Source organism: Botrytis porri (genome assembly GCF_014898465.1).
Source record: "Botrytis porri strain MUCL 3234 chromosome Unknown BPOR_010, whole genome shotgun sequence".
Taxonomy (NCBI): domain Eukaryota; kingdom Fungi; phylum Ascomycota; class Leotiomycetes; order Helotiales; family Sclerotiniaceae; genus Botrytis; species Botrytis porri.
In genome coordinates this window covers 1,140,908-1,168,470 of record NW_024066084.1, presented here as the reverse complement: position 1 = coordinate 1,168,470, position 27,563 = coordinate 1,140,908, and the positions used below count along the sequence as shown (strand labels likewise).

General features: G+C 43.6%; 11 protein-coding genes across 11 annotated transcripts; 6 read left to right on the top strand and 5 right to left on the bottom strand.

Moving 5' to 3' along the window:
* Positions 1–2,504: 2,504 nt before the first annotated feature.
* On the bottom strand, positions 2,505–2,764 carry EAF01_007792 (uncharacterized protein; the record flags this gene model as incomplete). The annotated part of the gene is made up of 2 exons (XM_038916048.1): positions 2,505–2,573; positions 2,627–2,764. 2 exons carry the CDS (start codon positions 2,762–2,764, stop codon positions 2,505–2,507), a joined length of 207 nt encoding a protein of 68 aa, XP_038768519.1.
* Positions 2,765–3,065: 301 nt separating this feature from the next.
* Positions 3,066–3,773, bottom strand: EAF01_007791 (uncharacterized protein; the record flags this gene model as incomplete). The annotated part of the gene is made up of 1 exon (XM_038916047.1): positions 3,066–3,773. The coding sequence occupies one exon, from the start codon at positions 3,771–3,773 to the stop codon at positions 3,066–3,068; it is 708 nt and encodes a 235-aa protein (XP_038768518.1).
* Positions 3,774–4,154: 381 nt separating this feature from the next.
* On the top strand, positions 4,155–4,697 carry EAF01_007790 (uncharacterized protein; the record flags this gene model as incomplete). Its single annotated transcript, XM_038916046.1, has 3 exons — positions 4,155–4,196; positions 4,248–4,383; positions 4,438–4,697. 3 exons carry the CDS (start codon positions 4,155–4,157, stop codon positions 4,695–4,697), a joined length of 438 nt encoding a protein of 145 aa, XP_038768517.1.
* Positions 4,698–5,164: 467 nt separating this feature from the next.
* EAF01_007789 (uncharacterized protein) lies at positions 5,165–6,023 on the bottom strand (the record flags this gene model as incomplete). The annotated part of the gene is made up of 4 exons (XM_038916045.1): positions 5,165–5,328; positions 5,380–5,841; positions 5,913–5,925; positions 5,979–6,023. The coding sequence occupies 4 exons, from the start codon at positions 6,021–6,023 to the stop codon at positions 5,165–5,167; spliced, it is 684 nt and encodes a 227-aa protein (XP_038768516.1).
* A 516-nt stretch (positions 6,024–6,539) lies between these two features.
* EAF01_007788 (uncharacterized protein) lies at positions 6,540–9,161 on the top strand (the record flags this gene model as incomplete). Its single annotated transcript, XM_038916044.1, has 1 exon — positions 6,540–9,161. One exon carries the CDS (start codon positions 6,540–6,542, stop codon positions 9,159–9,161), a length of 2,622 nt encoding a protein of 873 aa, XP_038768515.1.
* A 727-nt stretch (positions 9,162–9,888) lies between these two features.
* On the top strand, positions 9,889–10,217 carry EAF01_007787 (uncharacterized protein; the record flags this gene model as incomplete). The annotated part of the gene is made up of 2 exons (XM_038916043.1): positions 9,889–10,036; positions 10,165–10,217. The coding sequence occupies 2 exons, from the start codon at positions 9,889–9,891 to the stop codon at positions 10,215–10,217; spliced, it is 201 nt and encodes a 66-aa protein (XP_038768514.1).
* Positions 10,218–12,802: 2,585 nt separating this feature from the next.
* On the top strand, positions 12,803–15,981 carry EAF01_007786 (uncharacterized protein; the record flags this gene model as incomplete). Its single annotated transcript, XM_038916042.1, has 5 exons — positions 12,803–13,312; positions 13,366–13,635; positions 13,691–14,152; positions 14,203–14,524; positions 14,576–15,981. The coding sequence occupies 5 exons, from the start codon at positions 12,803–12,805 to the stop codon at positions 15,979–15,981; spliced, it is 2,970 nt and encodes a 989-aa protein (XP_038768513.1).
* Positions 15,982–18,474: 2,493 nt separating this feature from the next.
* Positions 18,475–20,360, top strand: EAF01_007785 (uncharacterized protein; the record flags this gene model as incomplete). Its single annotated transcript, XM_038916041.1, has 3 exons — positions 18,475–18,814; positions 18,877–19,424; positions 19,476–20,360. 3 exons carry the CDS (start codon positions 18,475–18,477, stop codon positions 20,358–20,360), a joined length of 1,773 nt encoding a protein of 590 aa, XP_038768512.1.
* A 1,523-nt stretch (positions 20,361–21,883) lies between these two features.
* Positions 21,884–23,555, bottom strand: EAF01_007784 (uncharacterized protein; the record flags this gene model as incomplete). The annotated part of the gene is made up of 2 exons (XM_038916040.1): positions 21,884–22,801; positions 22,909–23,555. The coding sequence occupies 2 exons, from the start codon at positions 23,553–23,555 to the stop codon at positions 22,714–22,716; spliced, it is 735 nt and encodes a 244-aa protein (XP_038768511.1). The 3' UTR covers positions 21,884–22,713.
* Positions 23,556–24,817: 1,262 nt separating this feature from the next.
* On the top strand, positions 24,818–25,161 carry EAF01_007783 (uncharacterized protein; the record flags this gene model as incomplete). Its single annotated transcript, XM_038916039.1, has 2 exons — positions 24,818–24,826; positions 24,883–25,161. 2 exons carry the CDS (start codon positions 24,818–24,820, stop codon positions 25,159–25,161), a joined length of 288 nt encoding a protein of 95 aa, XP_038768510.1.
* A 689-nt stretch (positions 25,162–25,850) lies between these two features.
* Positions 25,851–27,162, bottom strand: EAF01_007782 (uncharacterized protein; the record flags this gene model as incomplete). The annotated part of the gene is made up of 4 exons (XM_038916038.1): positions 25,851–25,955; positions 26,005–26,809; positions 26,880–27,095; positions 27,143–27,162. 4 exons carry the CDS (start codon positions 27,160–27,162, stop codon positions 25,851–25,853), a joined length of 1,146 nt encoding a protein of 381 aa, XP_038768509.1.
* Positions 27,163–27,563: the final 401 nt, after the last annotated feature.

The following is a 27,563-nucleotide window of genomic DNA, read 5'->3' as shown; positions in this document are numbered from 1 at the left end:
TGCTTACAATCCCCTAAGCGAGTATGTAAAATTCATTCATGGAAAAAGGGGATGCAATGAACTTTCACATATGATGAACTAGCTAAATACAAATCCATCTGGATCGCCGTTGTTTCCTCGATACCGGTGCTCTGGAGACTTAATATGCACAAGGTCTTGTGATCATATCCAGATGCACATATGTAAGCAGTGAATGATTCACTCCTCTTCACTTTTCATTTCCACTCTCCATTTCCATCTATAAATTACCACTTAATATATCTCGGATCTTTTTTTCTGTATAGACTCAAGATTTATTCAGATCTCCGAAGATCATAATGGTTGTGGTAATTGGGGGTTGGTGCGAGGGTTGAAAGAGTAGCAATTCAGTATTAAACGTTGCGTTCGTTAACAGCAATGATATAACTTCAAGGATTAGTTGAGGGAGATCAATAAATAGTGTTATTCCGTTGAGATTACTTTACAGTGTTGATCATTGACGGCAGAAGTTACTTTATCGTTGAACTGATTTACACTATCAATCATCAATTATCCAATGTATGCATGTGTCACTGTCATTCTCTCATAGGAAGGATTACGAATTTAAAAACATGGTTACTTAACCCCATTTTACACGTATAACTCATTTGGCAATGCGTAGACGTTCAACAGATAATTCAAATTCAAAACCTCACTGTCTTTTGTGTCTCGTGTTAATTGTTTGCAATTGAGTGTTTCATTTGAGCTGGACACGGCTGTATTTATGGACACTACAAATCTGAAATCTCTCTTCTCCTGTTTCTGGGTTGGTCTCCGAGTAGGAGGCGGGTACTCACTGTAGAGTGAGAATGATGGATTGGATGTAATATGAGATAAAGAAGAAAGATCTATAAAAAGGAGTGAGTTCTTTCCTTTGCAGTCAATACCGAGAAGTAGTTCACTCTTGGAGATCACTGCAAAAAGAAAAGAAGGGATTAGTGGTTGAGTTGATTCATTTACAGAATTCTTCTATCCGGTTTCCGCCTATATTTTCAAGAAGCGAAGAGAAGTACAGAGGCTCAAGAAATTGAACTTCATTGTTGTCAACTGCTGGTCTGGCGTATTTATTGCCGCTCGTTCATAAATGCAGACGAACAACCATTCGAAGAGAAAAGTATCATAGTCTTCCAAGAATTGATAGCGAGAGCTAACCGTTTACAACTTTTTCCAGGAGCTTGAAATTTGAACTACGGCCAATGAGCAAGAGAGAAACAAGACACGAACTTTTGTAGTATTCCCATCTTACTTGTCACACTTTTGGAATTCAAAGAGTAGGACTATACGACGAGTATTTAAGCACTTCCAAGGATTACTTAGCATCCTAGCAGGAAGATAGGTCCACGCTTTTTTTGACACGTTGATTCACCTCTTGATGATTCACAGTCTCTAAAGGTCTAGCCGACTTTCGACAAGTCCTGGTCCTTTCTCCCTATAGTAAGCATGCCTCACTCCCTCCAAGTCGTTTGGATGTTGAAGTCATACTACTGCCACACTTCCTATTTCGTCTTCATCTCTGGAACATTCTGTAAGTTGCTGAGGTACATTATTCTCACAGAAAGATCCCAATAACGAAGTTCTTCTTTGGTCATACGTATATTGAGCCTTTATCATCCCCTTAATACCTCCAGCACTTTATCAAGAAACGGTTCCCCAATCTCCTGATGTCTGATACCTCTGAAATTACACCAGCCAATGGGAGATCACGTAATGATTAGCTTCTCTAGCAAAAACGAAACAAATCAATTCAAGTCCCTTTCTAACATCTCTACATATAAATACTGAATCTGAATGCTCGAAGCTGCTCGACCACATTGTGTCCAGGCTCTTCATCTACAAGATAAACTGTCTAAACTAGCAACTTCACTTGAAACTAAATTTGCCCTATAGGATCTGTGCCGGGATCTTGCATAGGTGAACAAGGCCTCCCCAGGCCGAGCAGTATCAAAACTCGGAAAAGAGTTTTTCATGGCTTCTAGGATTGACTTATACTACCAGCGTGATGGACTAAAACCAACAGCGCGACCTCCGCGTAGGCATTGATGCCTACGGATAACAACTTTTAGATAAGATCCAGTCTACTGCAGAAAGGGCTCTTGATAATCCATGGACAGAGTTGGAGAAGCATTCATTGTTGCGGTGCATTCCAAGATTGTACCTTGAAGCTGGTGACATAAATATCTCGCTCTACTATTGTCAAGATCTTTTGCTGTCGTCTACCAATGAGAAGGCTCAGGCTGGATGAAAACACCTTATGATATTAAATGAAGTGTTATGTACACAAAGGAACTCAAGTAAAAAAATTATGTGTCACGAGAACCAAGTAGAATCTTCAAGATCAAAACGCGATGTTATTTTGAGGAGTGTGATGTAGTGTTTGCTCTTGAGAGAGTTGGACTATTTCAGGATAATCCATGTTTCTAATCCTTCAAGGTCATTCGTCATCATGAGCACATCGAGCGTTCCTTTTTCCACACTTCGGACAAGAGTCATGACCAATAACCCTCATCTTCCGGCTCTGTCCTAGATCCTCTGATCTCCGTAGCTTCCTGACATCTCTAACAACGTGTTAGATCATGACTAGCTATGGAACCCAATAAGCAACATTTACCTCACATAGTCCTTTCGTATCTTCAATCTCCTGTCTCAGAAAGATACCACCACAGTTTTCCGATGGCTGCTTGCATGGTATATCTATGGAGGGGCTTTGGTGAGTGCACTCAAATAATCGGATGACTTGATAACACATCGTAATCGCTTAGAACGTGTCTCGCAGCGGCCAAGAATAAATCCTCGTAGGTGATATCAGTTGTAATAGCTGATCAATGATCGTTCGCAAGGCAGGCTGAATTTTGTAAAGAAGAAGAGAAGTGGATACATGGGACCTCTCCGCAAATGTATTCACAATCCAGATTTTGTCGACTGTGGGACAAAGACGACAAGCTATTTGCTGAAGCAATTGTTCCTCTTTGGGAACTGAAGAGCAAACGATCCGACTTATGTCTTACTACCGAATAGCGCGCTCAACTTTGGTCGCATCAAACAATGTATCAATTTTTGATAGCCGTTCCCTTGTGTGTCAAAATGACTTCCTTTTCATTCCGATCACCACCAGCATACTGCATCTCAACTTCTAAGCCCCCCAGTCCTTCATCAGCTGCCTTTCGGTTCCACAACATCTGCATAACCTTTCCATCCGCTCCGCACAGTACATAACCCATCGGCCATTGACTCCTGCCTAGAGCTTCTCTTACACCTTTGGTTGCTGCTTGCTGCGAAACCAAAAATGCCATTACACTAGATGATCTCCATCCTTGCGGAGCACCTACGAAGGTCCCTTCTAGTTCACGAGCTTGAGCTGGTTTCATTTTAGACGCAAATGCTTTGCATTGTATGAGGACTTTTAATGGTTGTGGAGCTGTAGGTAATGACCAAGTTCCAAGAAGATCAATGCCGCAGTCTGATCTTCCACCAACTTGCCTGAGAGACATTCCCAATCGCTCCAATGCTTGCTTAACCGTATATTCATAATGAGTCCCTACATATGTAGTACTGCCTGTGTCCATGTTGTTGCGTGATGCATATTCTAGAAAACTGGCCAGATCATGATGTTCTGCATTCTGTAAGTTAGGGTACGCTATATCATCTACTTCGACACTAGTTTTGGATGTAGTTGCTGTTGCACTGTTTGCAAAACATCTGCGTGATGATTGCTTGCTCCATCGCAAGAAACGCAGATGAGAACGTGCTAAAAACATGGAGATTTGGCTGAGTTTGCTAGTATCATGTGACTAGCATAATCCTCCACAGCGTAGTTCGTCCTAAGTAATGCAGAACGGATGTAAAAGCGGGCTGTTATTGGGTACCTGCATACACTCTTTCGGAAAAGAAGACGGGCGGCAGGAATAAATATGTAGTATGAGAATGTTTTGTACATATTTTTTTTACCTTCTCTGATATCGATGCTCGGAAACCGGAAATTATGTAAGGCTACGGCCGATGACCTCTAATCGGCTAAACCCGTTATGGACACCTCCCCGCATGAGATTGTCTGCAAGGCTGACATCAATTCGTGTACGCTCTGGAGCTTCTGTTTGGAGATCCTACAACACTAATCTCCTTTCCTCTGGCAACAAGTCATGGCTGATCGATTGACACAACTTCAAGAAGCGATTGATGAGGTCTAGTTCATAATCAAAAAATATACACATCCAACCACTGACATTACTTAGCTCGCTCTTCAATTCGTCGCATCGCTGGTATGGGTTAACAAGCACCATGACTACCAAACTCTCAGCCCAACCGACATGGTCCGAAAAGATGCCAAGAAGGACGAATCCGGCGAAGCATTGCCAAATGAAGACGGCTGTGAGATTGCCAGCCCCTTTCATATGCCAATTTTGACTCATCCTTTTACTATAGTAGAGCCATTACCTGCGGACAAATTTAAAGAAGGCCAGCTAGAATTAGCACGGGATCTTATCATCAAGGAGCAACAAATCGAGGTACTTATATCAGCACTACCGGGGCTAGAAGACAGCGAGACCAAGCAGCACCAGACGATTTTAAGATTGGAGCAAGAACTGAAAGAAGAAGAAGAGAGGAGGAAAGAGGCTTTGAAGGAAAAAGAAGCCGTTCTGGCTAGATTGGAGGGAGTTATAAGAAGTGTGAAGAGACCGTGAATCGACCGTTATCGCGCCCTTTTCTCGAATAAATTTATACCTGTAAAATTCGGCGTTTGGGTGAGTGCAAGGCGTTTAGGAATATGGAAGTGGTCAGAGAATGAGGTTTTGAGGATAAAAAAAGTCTGTGGTCGAGCGATGTGTCGCAAACCAAGACAGTTGACTGTTCTCAGCTCCTTACGTTCGTATAAACACACAACGTTATGACATGGTAGGACTGTGGCCACTGCAACCCTAGCTGATGGAAATCAATGTGCTTTTTAGATGATAGAAATACTGAGTTATAAGATTTTTCAATGAGGATGATTGAGATAGTCCCCAAGAAGCTCAAGAAGGAACACGTATTATGTATTGATCTAGTCTATTCTACAGAAGAACAAACGTTGCACTCTCTCTGGTTGTGCACTTTATTAATGAGAACTACTTCCCTAGGAATGTTGAATACTTCTTGTCACATCATCAGTGCTTTATGTAGTGGTGAAGAACTGCGGGTAGACAGTTCTCAGTTCTTCCAAGGTGCTGATTTGGAAATTTGCTACTGGCTTCGCGGGTGATTTCACACCTTCCTCAACCAAGTGAGCTGCTGTCCAACCAAGTTTGTAAGCTGCCTCGCAGTTTATAAGCGAGTCATCTGAAATGTGTGAGTAGCAATAAGATGAAATCTGGCTCAGAAAGAACCTACCGACAAAATAACAATCTTTGAACTCCTTTACTCCAGCTTCGCTCATGGCCTTTTCAAATGATTCTTTGTAAGGTTTGCAAATCATCTTTTCTTGAGCGTAATCACAGTATGTCATACCCTCAAACAAATCTTCTACTCCGAGTAGACGGACAACACGTTTTCCATGGGTAACATAAGCATTGGTGAATAGCCAGAGCTTGACTTTGGACCTATCAATGTCCTCGAGTAGCTTGCGGAGCTTTGGGTCCACTGAAAGAATGCTTTCCAATGGGACGGCATCATCTACTTGACGATTGTATTCCAGAGCATCAATCTTGTGGTGGCGTACTAAACCTTCGATGGCGAGACCATAGGTTTGGTAGTATTCTTGATGGAGCTTATAGGCATCTTCTCGACTGAGCTCAAGATGTTTCATGAAATAGGCATCGATCAAATCGGTCATGTGGTCATGAACCTTTTTACCTTCGGAGTGTATTGCGTCAGTCAATGCATTGGAAGATTATGTGTGGATGTGGCAAGAAAGAGGCTCGTACTCTTAGAATATAGCTACAAAAAGATTAGTAATCATGAAACCGTATCAACTAGAGGTATTAGCTTACACAATTATCAATATCAAAGAAGAAGACCGGTCGTGAATCCCCCATTCTGTTGGTAGTGAAATAAGGGTTGATAGGGGTAGGTATAGAGGAAGTAGTATGATGATCTAATTGTTCTAGTGATGGTGATTGTGGGATCTGAAAGGAAAGTGCGAGTTCTAGCACATTTGAAGATGCTATACATTGATTAACAAAAACTAAGAGAATGTGGAGAGTGTTCGGGTTATAGTATGTATCTAAAGAGTCATTCGGGGGAACATCGATGCCGGCCGATCGGATATTCAATTTAGTACGGATGCTGTAATTATCAATTCCATGGTAAAGTCCTCGCTTAGTCATACAAGTCTGCACCTGCCCATTAATTTTCTTGCCGACATAATTTCTCGACCTTCTTATTAACATTCAACCTTGTTCCTTTAAAAATCGACACGAATAATCATTCAAACAACACAACTTTGGCATATATAGTCAATCATCAATTCATTTATTAGACTCAATACTTGCATAAGCAATAAGTCAATTTCTCGTACTGTTGATTAATCTTATTGCTCACTATTTTCAAATATGGCCCAAGGGGCTGTTGCTTTTGTGCCGACCAATGGCACAAATGGTGTAACACTGACAACAGAGAATATTCGTGAAATTCGGGAGTACGAAAAGATTATTTCATTTCGAGATGCTGTTCTTGCAGGAACTCATCCTCGCGTCAAAGTCCCTTCTCATATTGTAGGAGTGGGAAAGCAGAGCAGTCTAGCTCGTAATACATCATCACCTAACACATCAGCAATACGCGCAAATGCGCAAGCAGCCATCGACTCGGCATCGTCCTCGAATAGTCACTCACCAGTCAATTATCGTGCTGCCGCGGCAAACAGCCGTATTGCGAAACAGTCAGTATCTACGATTTCTAATAAATCTGTGAAAACTTCAGAGATTAATCCAATTCTGTTGGAAAAATCTGATGATCTTATAAAGGCGGAGATACAATTGCAAAGGCAGAGATTGGAAAGAGCTCTCAGGGAACAAATGGACCAACATCGTTTGGCCCAAAAAGCCTTGCTTCAGACATCTGAATCCCTCCCCAATTTTGATCTTACCGAAGTTTTGCAAAAAGCTCTTGCTATAGTTCATCCCGCCACAGCTCCAGAAGTTGAACCTTCTGTGGGTGCTGGAAGTGATTCGTTTGATGAAAATTCTTTCTATTCTAGTCAGCATGATACCCCTGAGCCTTCCAATTCATCGCATAGCCACAAGCCAACCCTCAGCGGGCAAGTACGCGGTGAGGTTTCGATTGAAGAATCGGCAGCTCAAACTGATCCTACAACCAATGTTGAAGATAATGATGTGGTTATGACTGGTAGTTTACTATCCCAAGATAATCATCTAGAATCTCAGACACATTCACAATCACAGTATCGCCCACTAGGAATCCAGAACAATCATCCCGCTGAACAACAGTCTCCAAATGATTTTCGAGGAAAGGTTGTCCAAGAAGTACCATATCCCAAGGCTGTACCACGTAGAGTATCGGGCGTTGTTGATCTTTCTCAAGACAGTACGAGTACAGGTTCTGAAAGCACAGGTTCTCAGCAGATGGGTGATAGAGTGGCCCCAGCAAAGGCATCTGAAATGGATTTGCAGCAACCACTTAACACCCGAGCCCATAATCTATCTCCCCTAGCACCACAACCTGCTCGTGTCTCACCATTGGCTACTGCAAGAGACCCCCCTATCCTACGAGATGCCCTTCCCGTTAATGAGGCACAACAACCTCAGGTTGCTGCACTCCGAAATGCGGCTTCAGGTCTATCCAGTGCAGAAAGTTCCCCGAATGGACCAAAGATTTCAGAGAAGAAGAAAGGAAAGAAGAAGAAGCGTAAGGCTAATGATAGTGGCCAAAACGATACACCGGATTCTCCATACATCAAGGCAGAACCCCGTTCACCATCTCCATTTGCTGCTGTACCTCTACCACGACCACCAAAGAGACAGCGACAGTCAGATCAATACGCGTCAGAACTTAACTATGATGAGCCTAGATATGAGCCAGTTGAGGTGATACCGGAAGCCGCCCCTAAAAGATATGAAGAAGTTCGAGCTCCCGTGCGTTATGAGGGAGGCTACCCAGATCGATATGCAGAGATTCGACGACCAGAACCAATATATCAACGCGTGGAGCGCGATGAAGTCGAGTATCAAAGAGTTGATAGCGGAGGACAGTATACAAGAAGACCAGCGTCTCCAGTTTATGCTTTACCATACTCTCGGCCAATTAGAGAAAGCTCTCACGCCATCGTGGACCGACAACTTATCGAGGAACCTAGATATTACGCCGAAAGAGAACGACCTGTATTGTCCAGAATGAATGTCCGCCCAGATGCTGATCGCGAAAGGTCTCGATCGCCGATTGTGAGAGAAAGAAGATCACCAATTCCAATGGGACCTCCGCGTCAACCTGTTAGGATCATTGTTGATGCATATGGCCGTGAGTACATCGATCCCACTCCCGCACCTTCAATGCGTCATTCGGTTGCTCCAATTGCCAGAAGGCATGACGACGGAGAGCTGTATTATGAGCGTGCCCCTGTTAGAACAATGTCTACTCGCCCACCAGTAGAAACATTCGAAGAGGATGGAGTGTTATACAGAAGAGCCTCTACCATTGTTACTGCCCCACGACGTGTCATTACACAACCAGAGTACGCCCAACCCGAATATCGCTCATATCGTGAACGGGAATATTCAGTTCGCCCAACTCCAATGGGACCACCAGGCGAAGAATATGTTAGAGTTAGAGCTCAACCTGAGCGTCGTCAAGCCAGTCATTATGATGAAGCTCCTCGTGAGTATTTGTCTCGACCACAAAGCGTGCGACCAGAAACCATTAGATATGAAGTCCCTAGAGAATATGTGGGAAGACTTTCAAGTGTCCGACCAGAGGCTCCTAGGGAGTATGCTTCAAGCGTTCACCCTGAAGTTCGTCGCGAGGTTATGGCACCTCCTCGTCGGGAATTTAGTGTTCGTCCCACGGAAATAATTCCTCGCAGTCATCAGCCTACAGTGGCAGAAGGCGAGAGGTATTATGAGGTGGAAAATCAAAGATCGGCTATTCTAGAGAGGCCTCGGGAACGCGAAGGCTCGGTGTTCATTTATGCAGATGATGTACCTAGGAAAGTGTACCGCTGAAATTTGTAACAATCCATGGAAGCCAAGACTAAATGTAGCGGTATCCAACCGGCAGTCTGTTCCGATTCGATTGTGGCTGGTATTATACTGCAACCTAGGTGTGTGGGTGGAGAAGCATGAAGGGGTAATGTGGCGTAATGGGCGTGGAGGAATTTTGTGTGGTTTTTTAAACAGCAGCCTTGGATTGGATATCTGGCTTTGTAAATCATCAGCGCGTTCAGAAGCAGGTAATTAAAAATATGTTATTGTACAACTATCAAAATGCCCAAAATTGTAACACTAGACGCCATCAATCTGTGGATAGCGTGAAGATTTTCATGATTGAATGAATGCAACACCGGGGAGCTATTTTAATAATCAAACCAGACCAGAGCAAACATCACTCAACGAAGAACCTTGCAAACGACCGTCGACTAACACAGCATACTTTAAGTCTTGAACCAAGCACGAGCAAGCATAAACCACTAACAAGGCAAAGTCCGGGGTCTAGACCGAACATTGAGTTTGGACACTGAGTAGCAGGCAAGTTGTTCTGTAGGTATTTCCGTTTTTGGGCGTTTTTGGGCGTTTTTGTTCATGGGGCACACACACGCTGGAACCGTTGGACAGAAATAAGAATACTAAGGAGTGTTTCAAATGGGAGTTTTGATGGAATATTTTGCTGAGGGTTTTATGGAGTACGGTGGGGATTTTATGTAGATTGTGGATTGTGGATAGATGGATAAGAATGACTGATTCAATTTACTTTTGGGGGAAAAGGAAGGAGAAGAAGGAGAAGAAGGAGAAGAAGAAGAAGAAGAAGAAGAAGAAGAAGATGATGATGATGAAAGAGGAGGAGGAGGAGGAAGAGGAGGAAGAGGAGGAGGAAGGGATTAGTAAGCGGTGTGTACTAGATTAGGTGACTGAAGTCATTGTTGTGAGAATCATGAGATATTTGAGGCGAAGCAAAAGCTGGGTCCAGATTTATTTATTAGTCGGTAGTTGGGTGCTAATAAGTACCTAGTGGACCAACAGAACAAAATGGATGATCATTACTGTGATAGGGATGTAGGATAGATGATCTTGATAATTGTGTTCGTGTGTGTGTGTGTTTGTTCCATTTGTTTTTGTTTTTTCCTTCTCGTTGGAGGTTTGGGGATGGCGGATTGGAGGGGTTTTTACTCGAAACTTGGAAAGATGGAAAGATGGAATGGAAACGGATTTGGGTTTTGTGGGGAACGGGGAAGGGGGTAGAGAGGGTTTTGTGGTTGTGATGGATGGGGAGGGAGGAAAGGAAGGATGTTGAAATTATGTTGATTATATCCTCTTTTGTTAATATGCTTCACTATTTGTGTTATGATATAATATGGTACTTGAATGATTGTAAAGAGTATCCTCCAGTTTGGTGTCATAAGTTCCATGTCATGAAGTGCGTAGATAGGTAATGATGGAGTGATGGTTGTTAGAGCGGCAATGGCGTGGGAAATTCGTGGAAGGTCTGTCACTTTCATTGACTGATTGATTGTACCCAGTTGCAGATGTCAAGTTGTTTTGATTGTCGTTGTAACAGTGTAACTATATGAAGTGACGATAGTATTGATTAAATCTATCGATGCACCTCGTGATACAATAAGAAGCAATGAAGAATGATACTAAAAAGGCTCGTTTATTATTGCCTACATACTCTGTATATACATACAGCATCACTGGTTTGTTTCTGAGGAAGACTCTAAAAGCAAGGAATCTTTCTGTATGTACCTAGTAATCACCTACATGTAAGATTACCAAACAACTACAAATAATACCGTACAATAACTGGGTTTCCTTATACCTACCTCACCACCTTAACCTACCTACAGAGTACTCCTACCTAGGTATCTACTAGGTAGATGCAACAACATTCCCATCCATCCATCCATCCATCCATTCCATCCATCCATTCTATAGAGCAAGTTCTCGCGAGTGGTCTACGGCTGTCGATCCTACCACTACTGTTCGTCATTGACTCCAACTCGTCCAGTCTAATCAACACCCAGGTAATATAGTATAGTATTGGAATTCTCTCTCTTGCCTTGTTGCTCATTCAGCTATCCTGGGTCTTGGCTTCCTGTTTCTTCAAAAATTCCATTCTTCTCCAATCCAATCAGATCAAGAAACTTCAAGCTTTCTCACTATTCACGCTCAGGCATTCATTTATCAATTTGCGATACAATTGAGGTGGAATTTGGCTTCACTGCTGGGATCTCGCACAACAGTTTTCAAACTTTCCCTTATCCATGGACCGAAGTCGAATCAAATCAAAGTATAAGACTTGAGTGGATTGCCCGCATCTTTCTTTGTATCCTTTGTGCATGCATCGTTGTGTCAAACGTACTTGCCGGTACATTAACAGAAAAGGTCAACCCTCGAACACACGAACGAGAGCTCAAGCTCACTCGTTGCCCTTGCTTACCTCGCTTCATACGATATCATCTGCATTGCGACTTCACCAATTGAAGGGCGAATTGGATGACAACGATAGCTTTCTAACTATCATCGCTGTTGGCTGGATTGCACGATATTGGAATAGTACGAAAGTGTAAAGAGGGACTTGTAAATAGCTTTAACCTTATATTTTCTCTGTAGACTGACTATAGGACACCATCACCTCTTGGAAGCACCTCCATTATCGTCGAACCATAGCTCTTGGAACATTCTCTCCACACACACCATAAACTTGACCACCAACCAGAGGCTAACATTCAATCCTCGAGCCTTTTCTCACTCCTCCTCTTCCTCCTCTTGTTCTTCTCCTCCTCCTCCTCCATCTCCTTCTTCACCAATATTGATACCCCTCATACTACATATCAAATAAGTCTAACATTGTCTTTTGTGCCTCCTCTACATCTCTCCTACGTTGTACTTACCTGGCTGTATTGTAAGATACAATTCATCGAGATAAGATACGATTATTGTGCGTATCTGTTCCTTTGGTGGTGTGTAACTATTTCATTTCCTTATACCCTCTTTACTAGTACCCTGCCTTATATATGTACCCAACGATTCCAGAATTGATGAGACGGCGACATAATTGTCAATAATCGGTACTTTATACATCATGCTCCATTTAATTCACTCAACTATACCTTAATTCACTCCAATTCAGTTCCCCTCACTTCACTATAGTCACCTCGTTTTCTTTCCACTTCCCCCTTTCCTTTAGCTCTTCTCCCATCTCTTCTCCCATCTCTTCATTTCACTACTATACCAAACTTTCAATCTTTACTACCAGGTACATCCAATCTACTCCGTACATCCTACTCGATCTCTCAAACCCATTTGCTTTGCTTTGCTTTGCTTTACTCTACTTTACTTTTGCTTTGTCTCTGGCTGCTTTAACATTCCTCTTCTTCGATTGCCCACTTCGATTTCAATCATCACACAACACAGACCACTCATCAGCCCCAAACTCTTCGCTTCTCATTACCGAACCGGCCTGGCTCAATTCATCCAACTTACTTGCTGATCAAAAGCAGCAGGAGCCCAGTCTTTCAACTTATTACATTATCTCTGGTACCCCAAATATCTTATTTGGTCTACTTCCCTTTGACCATCTTCGACCCTCCACAACTCTACCCAAATTTGTGTGGTCGAGTTTGTCAACAACGAAACACACAATAAGAATGAATAAATTATCAAACCTCGGTCGCGATATGAGGCACTGGTCAGGTCCAGGATTTGGCATGTCGCGACAAAATCAAATGAATGGCATGTCCTCAATGCCGCCTCACACAAAACCGACTCCTTCACCAGCGCTGGCACCAACCCCTGCGGACTCTACTATCCACTATTCATTCAATATCCCCTTCGCTTCCGATCTCGCCGGTCCAAATACTGAGGATATTCTTTACGCCACGGCCAATGCTGTTCTGAGATGGACACATCCCAAAGACGCGCCTGATGACATTCCTGTATGGAAGTTGCCGGTACACACCTCAAATATCGAAATTCTCTCGAAACTTTGCGCAGCTATTACCAATGGACCTTTGCCTATCTTGGCTGACGTCGCCGTCACCACGCCTAAACGTCCCACTGCCTCCCCAGCACAGGTTACAACCGTTACTCTCTCGGGAAGCCCGGAATTGGTACACAAGAGCAGAGAAACGATCTTAAATGATACCCCTATCGCCTTGGTATGATTCATACTGTTGTCCCCTGCGATTCCAACGTACTAACGTTAATGTAGCGTTGTGCAGTCATAGATGTTGACGGAGACTTGATTATTGATCCCACGATCTCAGGCTTGAGACAATCTGTCGTTGAACATTTGGACAAAGTTGCCGCGTTCTGCGGTGTTGATATATTCTTATTGGGTCCAAAATTTCCTTCGTTAGCCGATGGACTCAGTAGCAATGGTGAGGCAGGAAGGGATCAACGCTGGAGAATTGCAGTCTATGGAGATATGGAGAGTGCTGAACACGGAAAGACTAGAATATTGGTCTACATTGACAGACTAGTACGTTTATTTGTATGAATCAAGGTGATACTGTATACTGACATTTTTGGTTTAGCTTGGTCGTGTAGCTGATGTAGCATCTCTCGAGCTTTCCCTTCACACTGTCATATGTGGACGATCCCGAAAGAACATCAAGATGATCGAATCCTCTACTAACACGGCTATCTATTTCCCACCTCCTTTCTCACAGGTTTACAAGTATTGTCCAGAGGGCGCACAGCGACGAAACCCCGAGGAGATTTTCATTACTGGCGACAGAGCAGAAAACATTGCCGCAGCCAAAAGCAGAATCCACGAGCTTGTTAGAATGACGAGGCTATTCATGAAAGACGCCCATGTGACTGCCGCTAAGATCGACAGCATTCTCTTGACTAGGATGGACAAGGTTCGTAAAATTATGGAGACAAACGGAACATTTATCCAGTTCCCAGCTCTTGCTTCTCAACGTAGCATGATCAGAATCCAAGGAATTGAAGGTCTCCACGTGGAACGAACAGTCCGGGAGCTCATGCTGATGGTAAGTAACACAACTTCATTGTCCCTCGCTATGGCTGACAAAACTTGCAGGGAGTACAATTCTACAGCGCGTCGTGGTGGATCCAACAGCCACCAAATCAGCCACCTTTACAACCAGCTCCACCTCAGTTAAGAGCAATGTTGGTAGATATCTGTTCATATTCTTCAGCAGATGTGACATACGATAAGCTACAATGGACAATAACTGGTTCCGACGAAGCTGTCAAAGATGCGTTGACTATCATTAGCAACATCCCGTTGAACAAGCGAGGATTCGCCTATCAAATTCGAGTGAAGCTGGAGCTAGCAAATGAGCACAAGGAGTTTGTTAGTGGCAAGAAGAATGGAAAGATCAACAAGATCATGGGCCAAAGTAAGGTTTGCGAAGCTTTGTTACATTTGACTTACTAATTACTTCGTTTAGGCAATGTTCAAATCATATTTGACGGATTTAATGAGTATAACTTCAACATTGATGTTTGCGGAAACAACTACGATCAGATGGTTACTGGTCTTAACCTCGTCGAGCAAGAGATGCCAGCCCAAATATCTTTCCATGTTCCTGATCAATACCATAAGCGCATTATCGGCATTGGTGGTCAACACATCCAAAGAATCATGAAGAAGCATTCGGTCTTTGTTAAGTTCTCCAATGTCATGGATCGTGGTGGACCCAATCGTGAGGATGATGATATCAAGGCCGATAATGTCATCTGCCGAACTCCAGCTCGTAATGCTCAAAACCTAGAGCTTGTGAAGGCCGAAATTCTCGATATGGTCGATCGAGTTGATTCAGAATTCACTTCTCAGACTGTCAATGTTGACCGATTGTATCACCGAGAACTTCTGACTCGTCTTGACCAAATCGAAGACTTGGAAAAGAAATGGAACTGTAAAGTTCTTTTCCCAAGTACCGAGCAAGCTAGTGATGATGTCACAATCTCCGGACCGGAATGGCAAGTTCCTCATTGTGTTGATGAGTTCCTTGGCATGGTTCCAGATAGTCATGAGCTTGTTTTGGCTCGCACTCCGGAACTCTTAACATTTTTGAGCTCCAACGAGTTCAAGACAGAGATGGTACCAAAGCTCAAGTCCCAATATGTGGTCGAGGTCCAAGTCAATGAAGATTCCTCTGAGCTTACCGAGGATAGTAAACCAACAGTCATCCTCCTCTGGACTTTCACCAGAAACAATGCAGGCGGAGTTCGAGATGCAATCGAATTCTTGTTCTCTAATATTGCCGCAGCCGGCATTGAAGTTACCACTGTTAAGGGAACAATTCCTCGTCCCAAGTCCGACTCCTTCGAGGAATCCCTACCATTTTTCAATTCTAAACTCTTACAGCATGCTCCTGCACCAATGGCAACTGATTCTCCAACCAAGTCTTCGTTTGGCGATGATGTTGCAAGGGAGAGGAGCAACATTTTTGATAAGCTTCGCAAACCTGGTAGCATGTCATCAATTTCTTCATTCTTGAATGGCCGCAAGAATAGCTCCCAATCTCCTGCCGGTTCTTTCTTCAGGAACGGGTCTCGTAATGCATCAAGAACATCTTTGATCTCCATCGAGTCTACACGAAGCTTTAATGCAGACCGTAACCCATGGAACGATAGTGGTGTCAACTTGCCGGACGATGACACCACACCATGGCCAACCCGCCAATTTGGAACTGGCAGTGGCAGTAGCCACGATAACAAGCACCCACACGGGCATCCGGGCGATGCAACACCAAGACATAGCATGAGAGCTTCGACCGATAGCGGTCGCCCCTCAACTTCTAATTCTACAAACTCAGGATACCCCGGTCCAATTGGACCACCGCGTTCTTAAGATATCCACAAAACTATTCCCTTATTTCCTAGATTGTCTTTAAGTATGTCAATTTCGACGTACACAATGGCTGGATATATACCCTGGCGCGCAATACCCCAAATACCACTTTTTTTTTTTTTGCTGCTTTGATTGCTTTTCATCTCTCCCTATTCCAATTTGATCTTTCTCTCTTTGTTTTCTGGGCTGTTTTGTTATTTGTGTTGTTTGCGTTTACCGTGCTCCAACTTTTTTTGGGGTGAAGAGAAAAAGCATGCGGGCGCTCTCAGAGACGAACAGAAGACAAGACATTTAGAAGATCTTTCTTGCGTGCTTGACTATTCATGGGAATATTAAGAGGAAATACCTATTTGCTTTTAGGGGCGTGGGACTGATTTTTTACTTTTCGTTTTGGTTGCTACAATATCCTCGACTTTGGTTGTTTTTCGCGTGCGATTTGTTTGGTAGGGGTTAACAAACAGGTAAATGGGTACATCGGATGGTTGAACTGGAAGATGGTCTGTGATGAGGGGATGAAAGATGAGGGATGAGGGATGAGGGATGATTTTCACACTCTTTTTGTTTTAACTTTGGATGGAGGTATGGGAAAGGACGAAGAAAGGGGTATGAGGGTGGTGGCTCCAGTGACATCGGCAAGCGGTTTGGTGGGTCAAAGATTCTGCTACAAACAGACAGCGTAAGATTCCAATTTGGGGAATCTGGTATGGATTGGTGGTTTGGGCATCAGAATCATTCATTATATGTATCTTGTGGGTGTATGTATGATACCCTAGAGTCGAGTTGGTGTACGTTGAGAATTTGAAAAGTTTGCGAGAATTGGAGTTGTTTTGGATAATTACAATGTGATGTGATGATGTGATGTGATGTGAAGTGAGATGATCTCTAGGATGTGAGCTGCTACGAGACGGAAGCACCACAATCCAATCTACGATATGCTGAAGGTGTCAGTGTGTACTTGACAATTATGTATATCAAGACGTTTGGATGTCTAGATGTATGGATAGCTCTATTCGAATGATCTAGACTTACTTGGTGGTGGAGTGGAGTTCGAAGTGGATTATGGATGAGAGGTGGGGAGTGGAGAATGGAGAATGCAAGATGGGGGTTGGAAAGTAGAAGTGGGGAGGTTGTGATTTTGTCTGGTGGTGAGCTGAGAGGAAGATAGGGAAAGGAGGAGAGAGGAGGAGAGAGGAGGAAGAAGAAGAAGGGAAGGGTGGAGGGGACAGTGAAGAAGATAGAATAGGATAGGGGAAGGGATAGATCACAATATATCTATCTATATGATCATATGATATACTCGAGTACTAGGTAGGAACTCTCCGGCATGAAACACATTTACTGCCTGTTCGGCACCTAACTTGAATTGTCTGAATGGTGGGAAAGATCTTATGGATGTATGTATATATATATGTGTGTATGAATTAGACAGGTAGGGGAATAGGGGAATTAGATAGGTAGGTAACTAGATGGGTTGGTAGAATTCTTTGGAGGATATAATGGGGGCTGTAGGTGGATATCTTGTACCTTCTAGAGGTTACCTACCTATTCATGAATGAGAAAGTGGATTGGAAAGAATAGTGAATGTTGATGTGATGCTTTTCGTGTGTATAGAGAAGGTGCTGGTTTTGAAATTTCTAGGGGGAGAGGGGAGAAGAGAGAGAGAGTGTGTGTGTGTGTGTTTTTGTGCCTCGACGGGTGATTTTGCATTATTAGTGAGATTTGCGGATTGATGAATAGGGAGGTAGGGAGGAACGTTGTCTAGATTGTTTGTTCGCTGGTTTTTGCTGTGATTGGGGGTTAGGGAGATGGATGGGATGGAGACTTGGGAGATTGGGAGGATTGGAATGGGTAGGAAGAGGTGACAAGTTATATGAGGATGAGAGGGGTTTCTATCTATCTACCTCGGTGAGTGAGGAGTGGGATGATTGTACCTATAGTATCTGCTGCCAACTTTCTATATGATAATTAAGTAATCAGTAGTACAGTAGACATCAGTAATACAAGAGTGCAATGACTAAGCATGACATCTGCGCCGCGTTGAGTTAGAACCCATTTTAACGCTAACCAAATGAGTATTGCCTAGCGTGATTAATCCCTGAGCTTCCCTCCATCCTCCATCCCTCATAATAATAAATAATTCCACCTCCACCTCCACCTCCAATCCCACCTCCACCCACAAATCCCACACAATCATCAATTCCATTCAATTTTAAAGATTTCTACCATCTTGCTCAATTTCTTCAATTGCAATTGCCTTTGATATTCAAGCTTTTTCAAGATCAATCAATCAGTTATATTCAAAAGGATTTCTTTTGATTCCTCCTTTGCTTTTGAAATCTTCTTGAAAGTTCTCGAGCTTTTTTTATTCTTCGATCTTGCAACGCGTCTTTTGGAGCATTTCCAACTGCGCATTTCGATACAAAGATTCCACATTACAATACACTTTACCCTTACCACCAAACAACTAATCCATACAAGATACTCGGTCTAACAATGGCTGGGCGTAAGACTAAAGCTGCAGCTGCAGCAACATCTCCTGCCAATGTCGGCGTAAAACGAACCACTACCGCTCGCACATCTGCTACTACAGCACCAAAACCATCAAAAGTAACTAAGAAGCCAGCTAAGAAGGCTACCACTACCAAAGCTGCCGCTGCAAAGGTTGCAAAGGCTGCAAAGGCTTCTGCTGCTAAACCCGCTCCCAAAAAACCCGTCAAGAAGCCAGCTCCTAAAAAATCAAAGGTCGCGTCTAAGCCGGCTCCAGAGGAGGATGCTGAGATGGAGGAGGAGGAAGATGTTGAGATTGCTACAAGTGACAAAGATGAAACACCAGGTAAGGTTTTCTCTTGACTCAATCAACATAATATCAGGAACGCGTCTGACATTTATTCACAGCACCAAAACCTGCCGTTAGCAGAAAGAGAAGTCGTACTCAAGAATCAGAGGCCTTGCCTGTTGCAAAGAAGCTCAAGGTCGGCCCTAGTATCAACACTCCGCCTACCCAGCGACTTGATGTTTACGTTTTCGGAGCTGGAGAAAATAATGAGTTGGGTTTGGGTGCAGCTAAGATGGATGGCAAACCACCCATGAATGTCAAGCGACCACGTTACAATCCCCTTCTCAAAGGCGTTACCCAAGTTGCTGTCGGCGGTATGCACTGCATCGCGTTGACTGATGATCAAAGAATCTTGACATGGGGAGTGTCCGATGGAGGATCGTTAGGTCGTGATACTAGCTCATATGAAGCACCGGCCAAAGACATGGATGCAGATTCTGAGGATGAGAATGAGGATGATGTCGTTCTAAATCCTGTTGAGAGTACCCCAACGGCTATCTCCACTGATTTCCTCGATGGACGAAAGGTCGTTCAAGTAATCGCCAGTGACTCTGCTAGCTTCGTGCTCACTGAAGATGGTTATGTATACGGTTGGGGTTCGTTTATTGTAAGTTATCTTTCCACGCTCTTAATTATTCAAGTCGACTAACAATAACAGGGAAATGATGGTATCATCGGTTTCACTGCTGAAGGCGCGTCAATGGCGGCCAAAGAACGCGATGGTGATCTCAAGAAGAAGCTCCAGATCCAGATAGAGCCCATACTCATTCCTGGATTAAAGAACATCAAGTCATTGGCTCGTGGTGGTAACCACGTCATGGCTCTCGATAACAAGGGAACTGTTTTCACCTGGGGAGCTTGTGAGCAAAACCAGCTCGGTAGAAGAGTCAACAATCGTTTCAAATTCGCTGCCCTTACTCCAACACCAGTTTTGAAGAAGTGCAAGTCGATTGCTGGAGGTACCTATCATTCCTTTGCCATTAACGCCAAAGGCCAAGTTCTCGCATGGGGTTTGAACAATTTCGGCCAGACCGGTATTGGCTCAAATGCTGGTGAAGATGGTGCCACCATCAATAACCCAACTGTTGTTAAGAGTTTTGAGGGGTTTGATATCAAACAAATTAAAGGATGTCTTCATCACTCAATTGCCTGTACTGAGAAGCAGGAGGTCTTGGTTGTTGGACGATGCGATGAAGGTCAAACTGGCCTTGATTTTGCTAGCGTGGACCAGGACACTCTCATTGTTAGCCCTACCACATCTAAGCCAGCTGTTCTCAAGGTGCCAACCGTTGTTCCCAGTGTCAAAGCCACTTTTGTAGCTGGTGCAATCGATAACAACATTGTCTTGACAGAAGACGGCAAAGTATGGGCATGGGGATATGGCGAGAATTACAGGACTGGTCTAGGTAGTGACGATACCACTAGGACACCTACCCTCGTCGAAAACTCTGCCATCAAGGGCAAGAAGATTACCTTTGCTGGCTGCGGAGGCCAATTTGGTGTCCTCGCTGGACCTGAGGTCACAACGAGCAGCGACAACTAGGCCAAGAGGGGCGTGGGGACGGGATGAGTAAAGGATTGTTTTCTGTATTACGATAACGACTTATGTTTGTGAACGAACGAATACCATACTGCGTTGTTGGGTTTTGAGGGACAACAGTTTGAATCTTTCTACGCCACAACCGATCCAGCTCGAACTCAGCCTTCCAATGTTTGTTTGACATCGAAAATACACCTACTTTGGTTTTGAGAGACTGATCTTGATGAGTTTCTGGTTTTCACCTAGGACTTTGATCCGGATTCATCAAGGCATGTTTTCTCATCGCTAAAGTAGGTGTATTTAGATATTGGATATACAATGGAAGGGTGATAATAGGGAGGGTTGGTAGTAGTGTAGAGGGAGGATGGCTGTTGGTCGCCTGTTTAATAGGGATTTGAATGGCGTTTTCTTCTTTTACTTGGTATTGGTAGATTCTTTGAGAAAGCATTGCATATGATATGAAAGATGCATTGATGGGCGTTCTTAATAAAAGTTAGTCTAGACTTATAGACTAGATAGATACCACGTTCAATGTAGGATTAGAATTGCATAGTGTACGCCTGTGCATAATAAAGAAAGGATTAACAAAAGTATCAACCTCTGCTTTGTTTTCTGGTGACTTTAAGGAGTGACTTGAGGGAGAAATGTTTAAGGTTGGAGAGTGATGAGGGAGATACTGTGTTGGAAAGTTCCAGCATGCAGGAAGTGAAGAGGGAGAGATAGAAGGAAAGCGATAGGGAGGAGGCGGGGGGAAGGAGAAGAGACAAAGGAGGAGACAAAAGAGGAGACAAAAGTAGCTTGAGAGGTTTGTTGGGGTTATTGGGTTTGTTGCATGTGAAGTTCTCGGGTATATGGATCTTTCTCACTATTATGGAGACAAAGAAACAGAGCGGGAACACATCCCTAACCTAAAGCAATGCTTGGCTCGATACTCGTCCCCAGATCCCTTCCCCTCGCACCACCAACTCTACCCAATCCACCCCCTCCTTCTCCACACACTTCATCTTCCCTATCTCTAGCCCTGTGCTCTTACCCATAGCTTGCATCATACATTATGTTTCCTCGTGTAGAAGCTTGATGGTTATGTAGGTATATACACTTGTGACTTCTTTGGGTAGATTGCTGGTTTATTGGTTGTGGTTGTGGTTGTGGAAGTGGAAGTGGAAGTGGAAGTGGGGGGAGAAGGGGAGACAGGATTTCTACATGGGAAAGTTGATAGAGTATATGTAGATTTGGTTGGGGAGAATGGGAGGATGCATGTGGATGCTGATGGTGGTTATGGGTGTGATTATGATTATGCGGGTGGGGGTTAGGGAGAGATGGGGAGGGCGAGGGTGAGGGGGAGAAGTAAGGAGATGGAGGTGAGTAATGCGAGGAGGGGGGTTGGGACTCGGGAGGGAGGGGATGTGCATTTTTTTTCTTTGGGTTTGGGTGGGAAGATAATGGTGTGGTTGAGATGATGGTATTTGGGATGGTTGTAATTGAGTTCGATAGATACAGAAGAAAATGAATGGACGCTCGTGTTGCCCGACAGTGTAGTCAAATCGACTTGATAATCGAACTGAAAACCTGCAGTTGAATTTAACACCTTCAACATTCACATAGGGAGACAGCATGAGAAGGGTCAACCAAAACGGCATTTATCTAGCCAAAGAAACGCCAAGCATACACGAAGGTCTAGTCAACCCAATTTAAGCTTAAGTAGCGGATGCGCTTTAACATCTGTTGCTAGCCCCGCACGCAGTCAGGGCTGACTGACTCCGCTTCCTTGGCATCGGGATGCTACTCCATTCCGAGTACTTTTGTGTATCAAAGATGTGAAAAAGGTAGCGAAAGCGATGGGAGTATTCTTCATGATGACCGCGATGAGAATGCACTCGCGGAATTACTTGGACGACGCATGCTAGATTTCTAGATATCGTTTTTGCTCTTGAGGGTGTTTCCAGGATTGGGTTGGATATAACTTAAGAGAAGAGAGATGTTGAATGTCGTGACGGGATCCCACTTATATACGAGGGGCAATTTGATTGTGAAGAGCGGAGTCTGTTAAGCGCTGCGACTTATCGTAGCGAGCTGGTGGGTTGAGGATGGGCGAAACGATGAGGTGGAGTTAGTGATCTATGTACATGAACGGGGTCTAGAATAGGGCTAGAAACAAGAAGCATAATTAGTAGGAGAGCTGGAGATGAATTTTGCCGCCGACTAGTTGGGAAGGTGTATACAGATACTATATATGGTCTTGCTTATTCTTCATACAAGGATCTACGCGTTGGGATCGCAGATCTTGTAATATGATGACCGTGGAATCATCAGTATCTAATCACCTAGCTGGATATCTTACGATTTTGAGAATGGTTTATTGATCATGTTGCTCCACCTCACTATACCCCAACTTTCGCATCTGTTCTCTAAAAAGCACGGCTTCATGATTCATCTCCTCCTTACTACACCATCCAAATGAATCAGTAAATCACAATCCAAAAAAAAACTCAAATCCGTCGCCAAGAACAATATTGCCAGGAAAAAGACCATTTAAAAACTCAAAACTCACCTTCTCGGCTCCCTATCCTCCTCATCCACCCTCGGAAATTTTCCCTTCTGCACCGGTCTCTCCCCCATCCGCGCCTCTCTATCCCAAAGTCCCCCTCCCACATTCCCCTCCTCCCCCTGCAGCTTCTCATAAATCCCATCTCCAATCGTGGCGCTCTCCTTCGTCCTCGGTATAACATGACAATGAAAATGCGGCACCGTTTGTCCGCTCTCCGGCCCATCTTGAATCGCTATGTTAAACGATCCTTCTTTGACATCTTGACCCGGGAAATAATACGACGCGAGCATTCTCTGTACTTTCTGCGTGGTGCAGAAGATATCGTCGAGCTCGACACTCGAGAGATCCGTCATGCGGGGATGTGGTTGGTAGGGGATTATGAGCACGTGGCCGGGGAGGATGGGCTTGATGTTTACGAGACAGAAACAGTGGGTTGATTTGTGGAAGATCTGGAGGGGGTTAGATGTTTGGAATTTATGTATTGGGGTTAGATTTTGCTTGAGTATTAAACTTGCCTGGTCCGTTACTTCAAATTTCCCAAAGTGGATGGGGGGTTTGGGGGGTGCGGGGGAGGTCATGGTAAGGGATTGAAAGGTTCGGATTGGATATTTTGGGAGGAGTAGTCGATGAGATAGAGGTCGTATGATCATATCCCGAGTATCATACAATTGAATGTAAAAGGGGGTTGATTTATCTGACTTGTAAGACAACTTGATGGTATGCGAATGAAAGGAGAGCTCTCCAGGCTCTGTTTGATGTGGCGCTTTTCGTGCTTAGTCATCGTGGATGGATGATGGCACATAGTGGGTGCATGGATTCAGGGGACCATTCTTAACTTCCAAAATGTTATAAATTGATCCTCAATTATCTGGTAGCATAATTTATTTTCTCATCATTCAACCTTCACAAAGTTATTTTAAGAACTTTCAAGATATGCTAATTGAGAGTTCAATGGATAACCTTATTACTAAATAAGCTTTTATAGTGTTCTGTCATGTCAGTCCGGCACCCACTAGTGATCGGGCTAATCTTCTGCAGCTACAGGATTCTGACTTCTTCGTAACATAAATATCAACAGCAATGTTAATGTCAAGTGTGGAGTGAAGGTATTGATATACTTGGTAAGTGCCTTGTGAATCATTTGATATCTTCAAGAAACCGAAGAATATGGCTAGTTGCCTACGAACAAATCCGACGAGACTTTTATAATTATTCGCAGAAAGCCTTGATCAGTGAAAAGGAGCTACGTATAAATTGATAGTGAACCACAATGTATGCTGAAGTCTGCATGCTTTCCAGAATGGAGTACTCAGCTAGGCTTACCTCTTCATTTATTGCGAGTTTTCTGCACCGAAAACGAACCATGAGAGTCTTATATACACATTCCCCGCTGCTCGAGACCTACACGTGTACTTATTGCGGAGGTTTCATATGATTTCTAAGGATTCTACTATATGCATCCGCAATTTCCACGGGAAAATCAATGATGACATATAAACCTATGGGCTTACGGTGAAAGTACTGAAGATTGATAATCATCATCATCATCGATTTGTAAGAGTACATGCAAATCATAGAACCAAAATCTTGATCGTGTAATCAACCACGTCGACATCCACAAAAGAATTGCAAAACCTTTCCTAGTTTCAACAGAGGGTTTTCTTTTCTTGGCAACGGGGACTAACCTACGGAAGATTCGTCCCTACCCGTCGTCAAAGCTTTTCGGTAGTTGATGAGGGGCCCCAGAGGATAGTCTCCACATAAGATTATAATGACTACGACGACATTGTTATATAGGTTGAATAAGCGTCCTTCAATTTCTCCTGTCGGATTCTATTCAAGATAACTTATTTATACATTAGATACTAAACATCAACTCAATTCATCAATATGACTCAACCGATCACTCTTTATGGCCATAGTAAGTCGAAGGCCTCAAGGAAAAAGAAATTGGAAAGAATACTGACAGCAAGATAGTCACTGGGCCTACGCGTCTTGTACGTCTTAGATAAACATCTGAATGGAAAGGAATGGCTAGTCGGTGATAAGTGTACATATGCCGATTTGGCCTTTATTCCCTGGGACATGGGCATCCCGTGGATTTTTAACGATCGCGCCGGAGAATTGGATATCGAGAAGGAGTATCCGCACTTCTGGAAGTGGCATTCGAAGATGATGGAGAGACCTTCTGTGGAGAAGATTATTAGGGATAAGGAGGAGGCGTTGAGGAAGAAGGAGGCTGCTGTGAGTGCCTAATTGGCGCTTTGGGGGAATTGAAGATCTGTGCTTGGTCAATATGACGAGTCATGGATTGGATTACAAGAGAATATTTGATAGTGTTGTATGCTGAATAAACTGCAAAATTGAGATGGATGGGAATATTCAATGCTATCAGATTGTCTCACTTTTCTATACGGAAACTTGAAAGTGAATCGTTCGAGTGCCAGACTGAGCAGTGAACTAAAAACTCATTTTGAAGACGAGACAGGTACTGAAAAAATCTTTTAGCTCAAAGCCATGCAAGAGTATAACCGGCGCTTATCTCTTTTTCATCCACACACAATTGCTTGTAATTCCGTACCATGTTTTGGTAAGGGACACAAGCTATCACATCACATCATGAGATGAGAGAAGGTATAACGGGGCTGTAATGCAATTCTAAGCTAAAACGAATTATAACAGCCCTCCAAGATCGTACCCCTTTCAAAAAAATCATCCAATTAAAACCATTCTCAATCTGTAGAAACGAGCCGTAGAGAAAGGAAGTCAAAGAAGAACCCATAAGAAGCCCTTCTTCGCGGCTCCTCGTGCGAAAGCAGGGGTAGTTAAACGATTGTTATGTTGATGCGCAATATTCAAAACTATAAATTTGGGCATTGGCCAACTTCTATATTATCATGAGGCCGCGATTCGTATCTCTGGAATCTGAATGCTTCGTATTGCTTCTACAAGATGAAGGTTGATTCACCAAAGAGTGTACCTTGCTCCTCTACAGCTGTCTCGCCATCCTTAATCTTGAGGACGAGGGAGTCGGTTGGTGGAATAGCCCACTATAAAGATGTTAATATTGATAAATTAGAATACCGTCTGGTAGCCTACCTGGTAACAGAAAGGTCTGGTTCCCACAACTCCTCCAACAACCGATTTGATAAAACTGGGAATGTGAGATAGAATATCAACTCTGTCTGTCCTTTCCCCGAGCGGTCCACTGAGAACTGCAGAAAATTCACCAGATTTGCTCTTGCCTTCCCATTTATACTCGGCTGAGATAGGTTCGGGCCACATAGTTTCTGGGTCTTCCTTCGACTCGGTATGTTTCACGGTGTTGGTAGCACCGGCATATACGATCTCGCCGTCCTTTACAATGCCTCCAACATTCACCGAGGTGTGGCCGTAAGAAGCAGGGGTTGTAAACTCCATCATGATAGCGGAGTAGGTAGGTGTTTGAAAAGTTACAAAGTTCCATTTTGCTGCAGCATGGTGAGGCTTCATGCCTTGAATGGCGTGAATGAAAATTCCGCGTCCTTTGAAGTCGTAGTTCTTCTCGGGTGTGGTGATTGTACCAGTGACGGTGCAACGAGGCCAGAATCTATGTCTCATCTCTCCCCAAGGTGCGGCGGGATCAGTACCGTAATAGGTGGTTCCATTCTCTCCCACCTGGAAGCCAGGGGCCGCGCGTTTGAGTACAAGGTTGACAAGTCCAGACTCATTACGAGCGGCTTTGATGGTGTATTCGTCACCAGCTTCGTTCAATGCGATGGAAAGGCCGTCGGCGTAGAACGAAACCATTTCTTCGTCGAAGCCATAGTTTTCGAGTGAATCTGAAAGCCAGAGATGGTCAGATTGTTTTGGACCTTTGTGATTGAATACTTTGACGTTCAGTTGACAAGTTGTTCGAAGTCCACTGCATCCGACGTTAGTGTAATGTTACCTTGACGCGTGATGCATCTCATTAGTGCATGGGTAAAACATACGCCACATTGTTGTAAATCATCTGAACAGATGCGACTTTACCCTCATCTGAGATCATATAGAAGGTCTGAGTCTCTACATTTGTACTCTCTTGAGCCTTCCATTTCAAATCGGTCTTCTTCAACTCGGTGTAGGGAGTTTTCTCAGCTTGATCTGTTACCGTGCGAATACCTGCAGAACCATACTCTGGTTCCTCAGTTCCCACGACATTTGCGAGTCTGTGAATTTTAGCAGGTGATTTTATCAAAATTAGGGAGAGGCACACGTTTGTTTAAACCAATTCATTGTGTTTTGGATTGTCAAGGATGTCTCTTTTGGTTGTGTTTAGGATGTTTTAATTAAGAGGAAATCCTTCTCCGAGGTCCACGGTGCCACATGATATGGGAACTAAGAAATAAGGTTATAAGCTTACCTAAGCGAAAGTCCTTTCCATAAACGGCTCGGATCGATCATGCCACACCGCCTGCTGAATTTGATCAACCACTTCACTAGAAGGAACATCAGAGGAAGAAAGGCATACTCAGAAGATATTGACGTTCTTTTGTTATACCAGAATTTGTGCTCTAGACAACGATACATGTAATCATAGGTATGACTGAGTCAATACTAGATACCTAGTCCTCTTAAGTAAACAGTCATTCCATCAGCCAGACATAAAAAGTATCAAAAAAGGAAGAGCATATTCA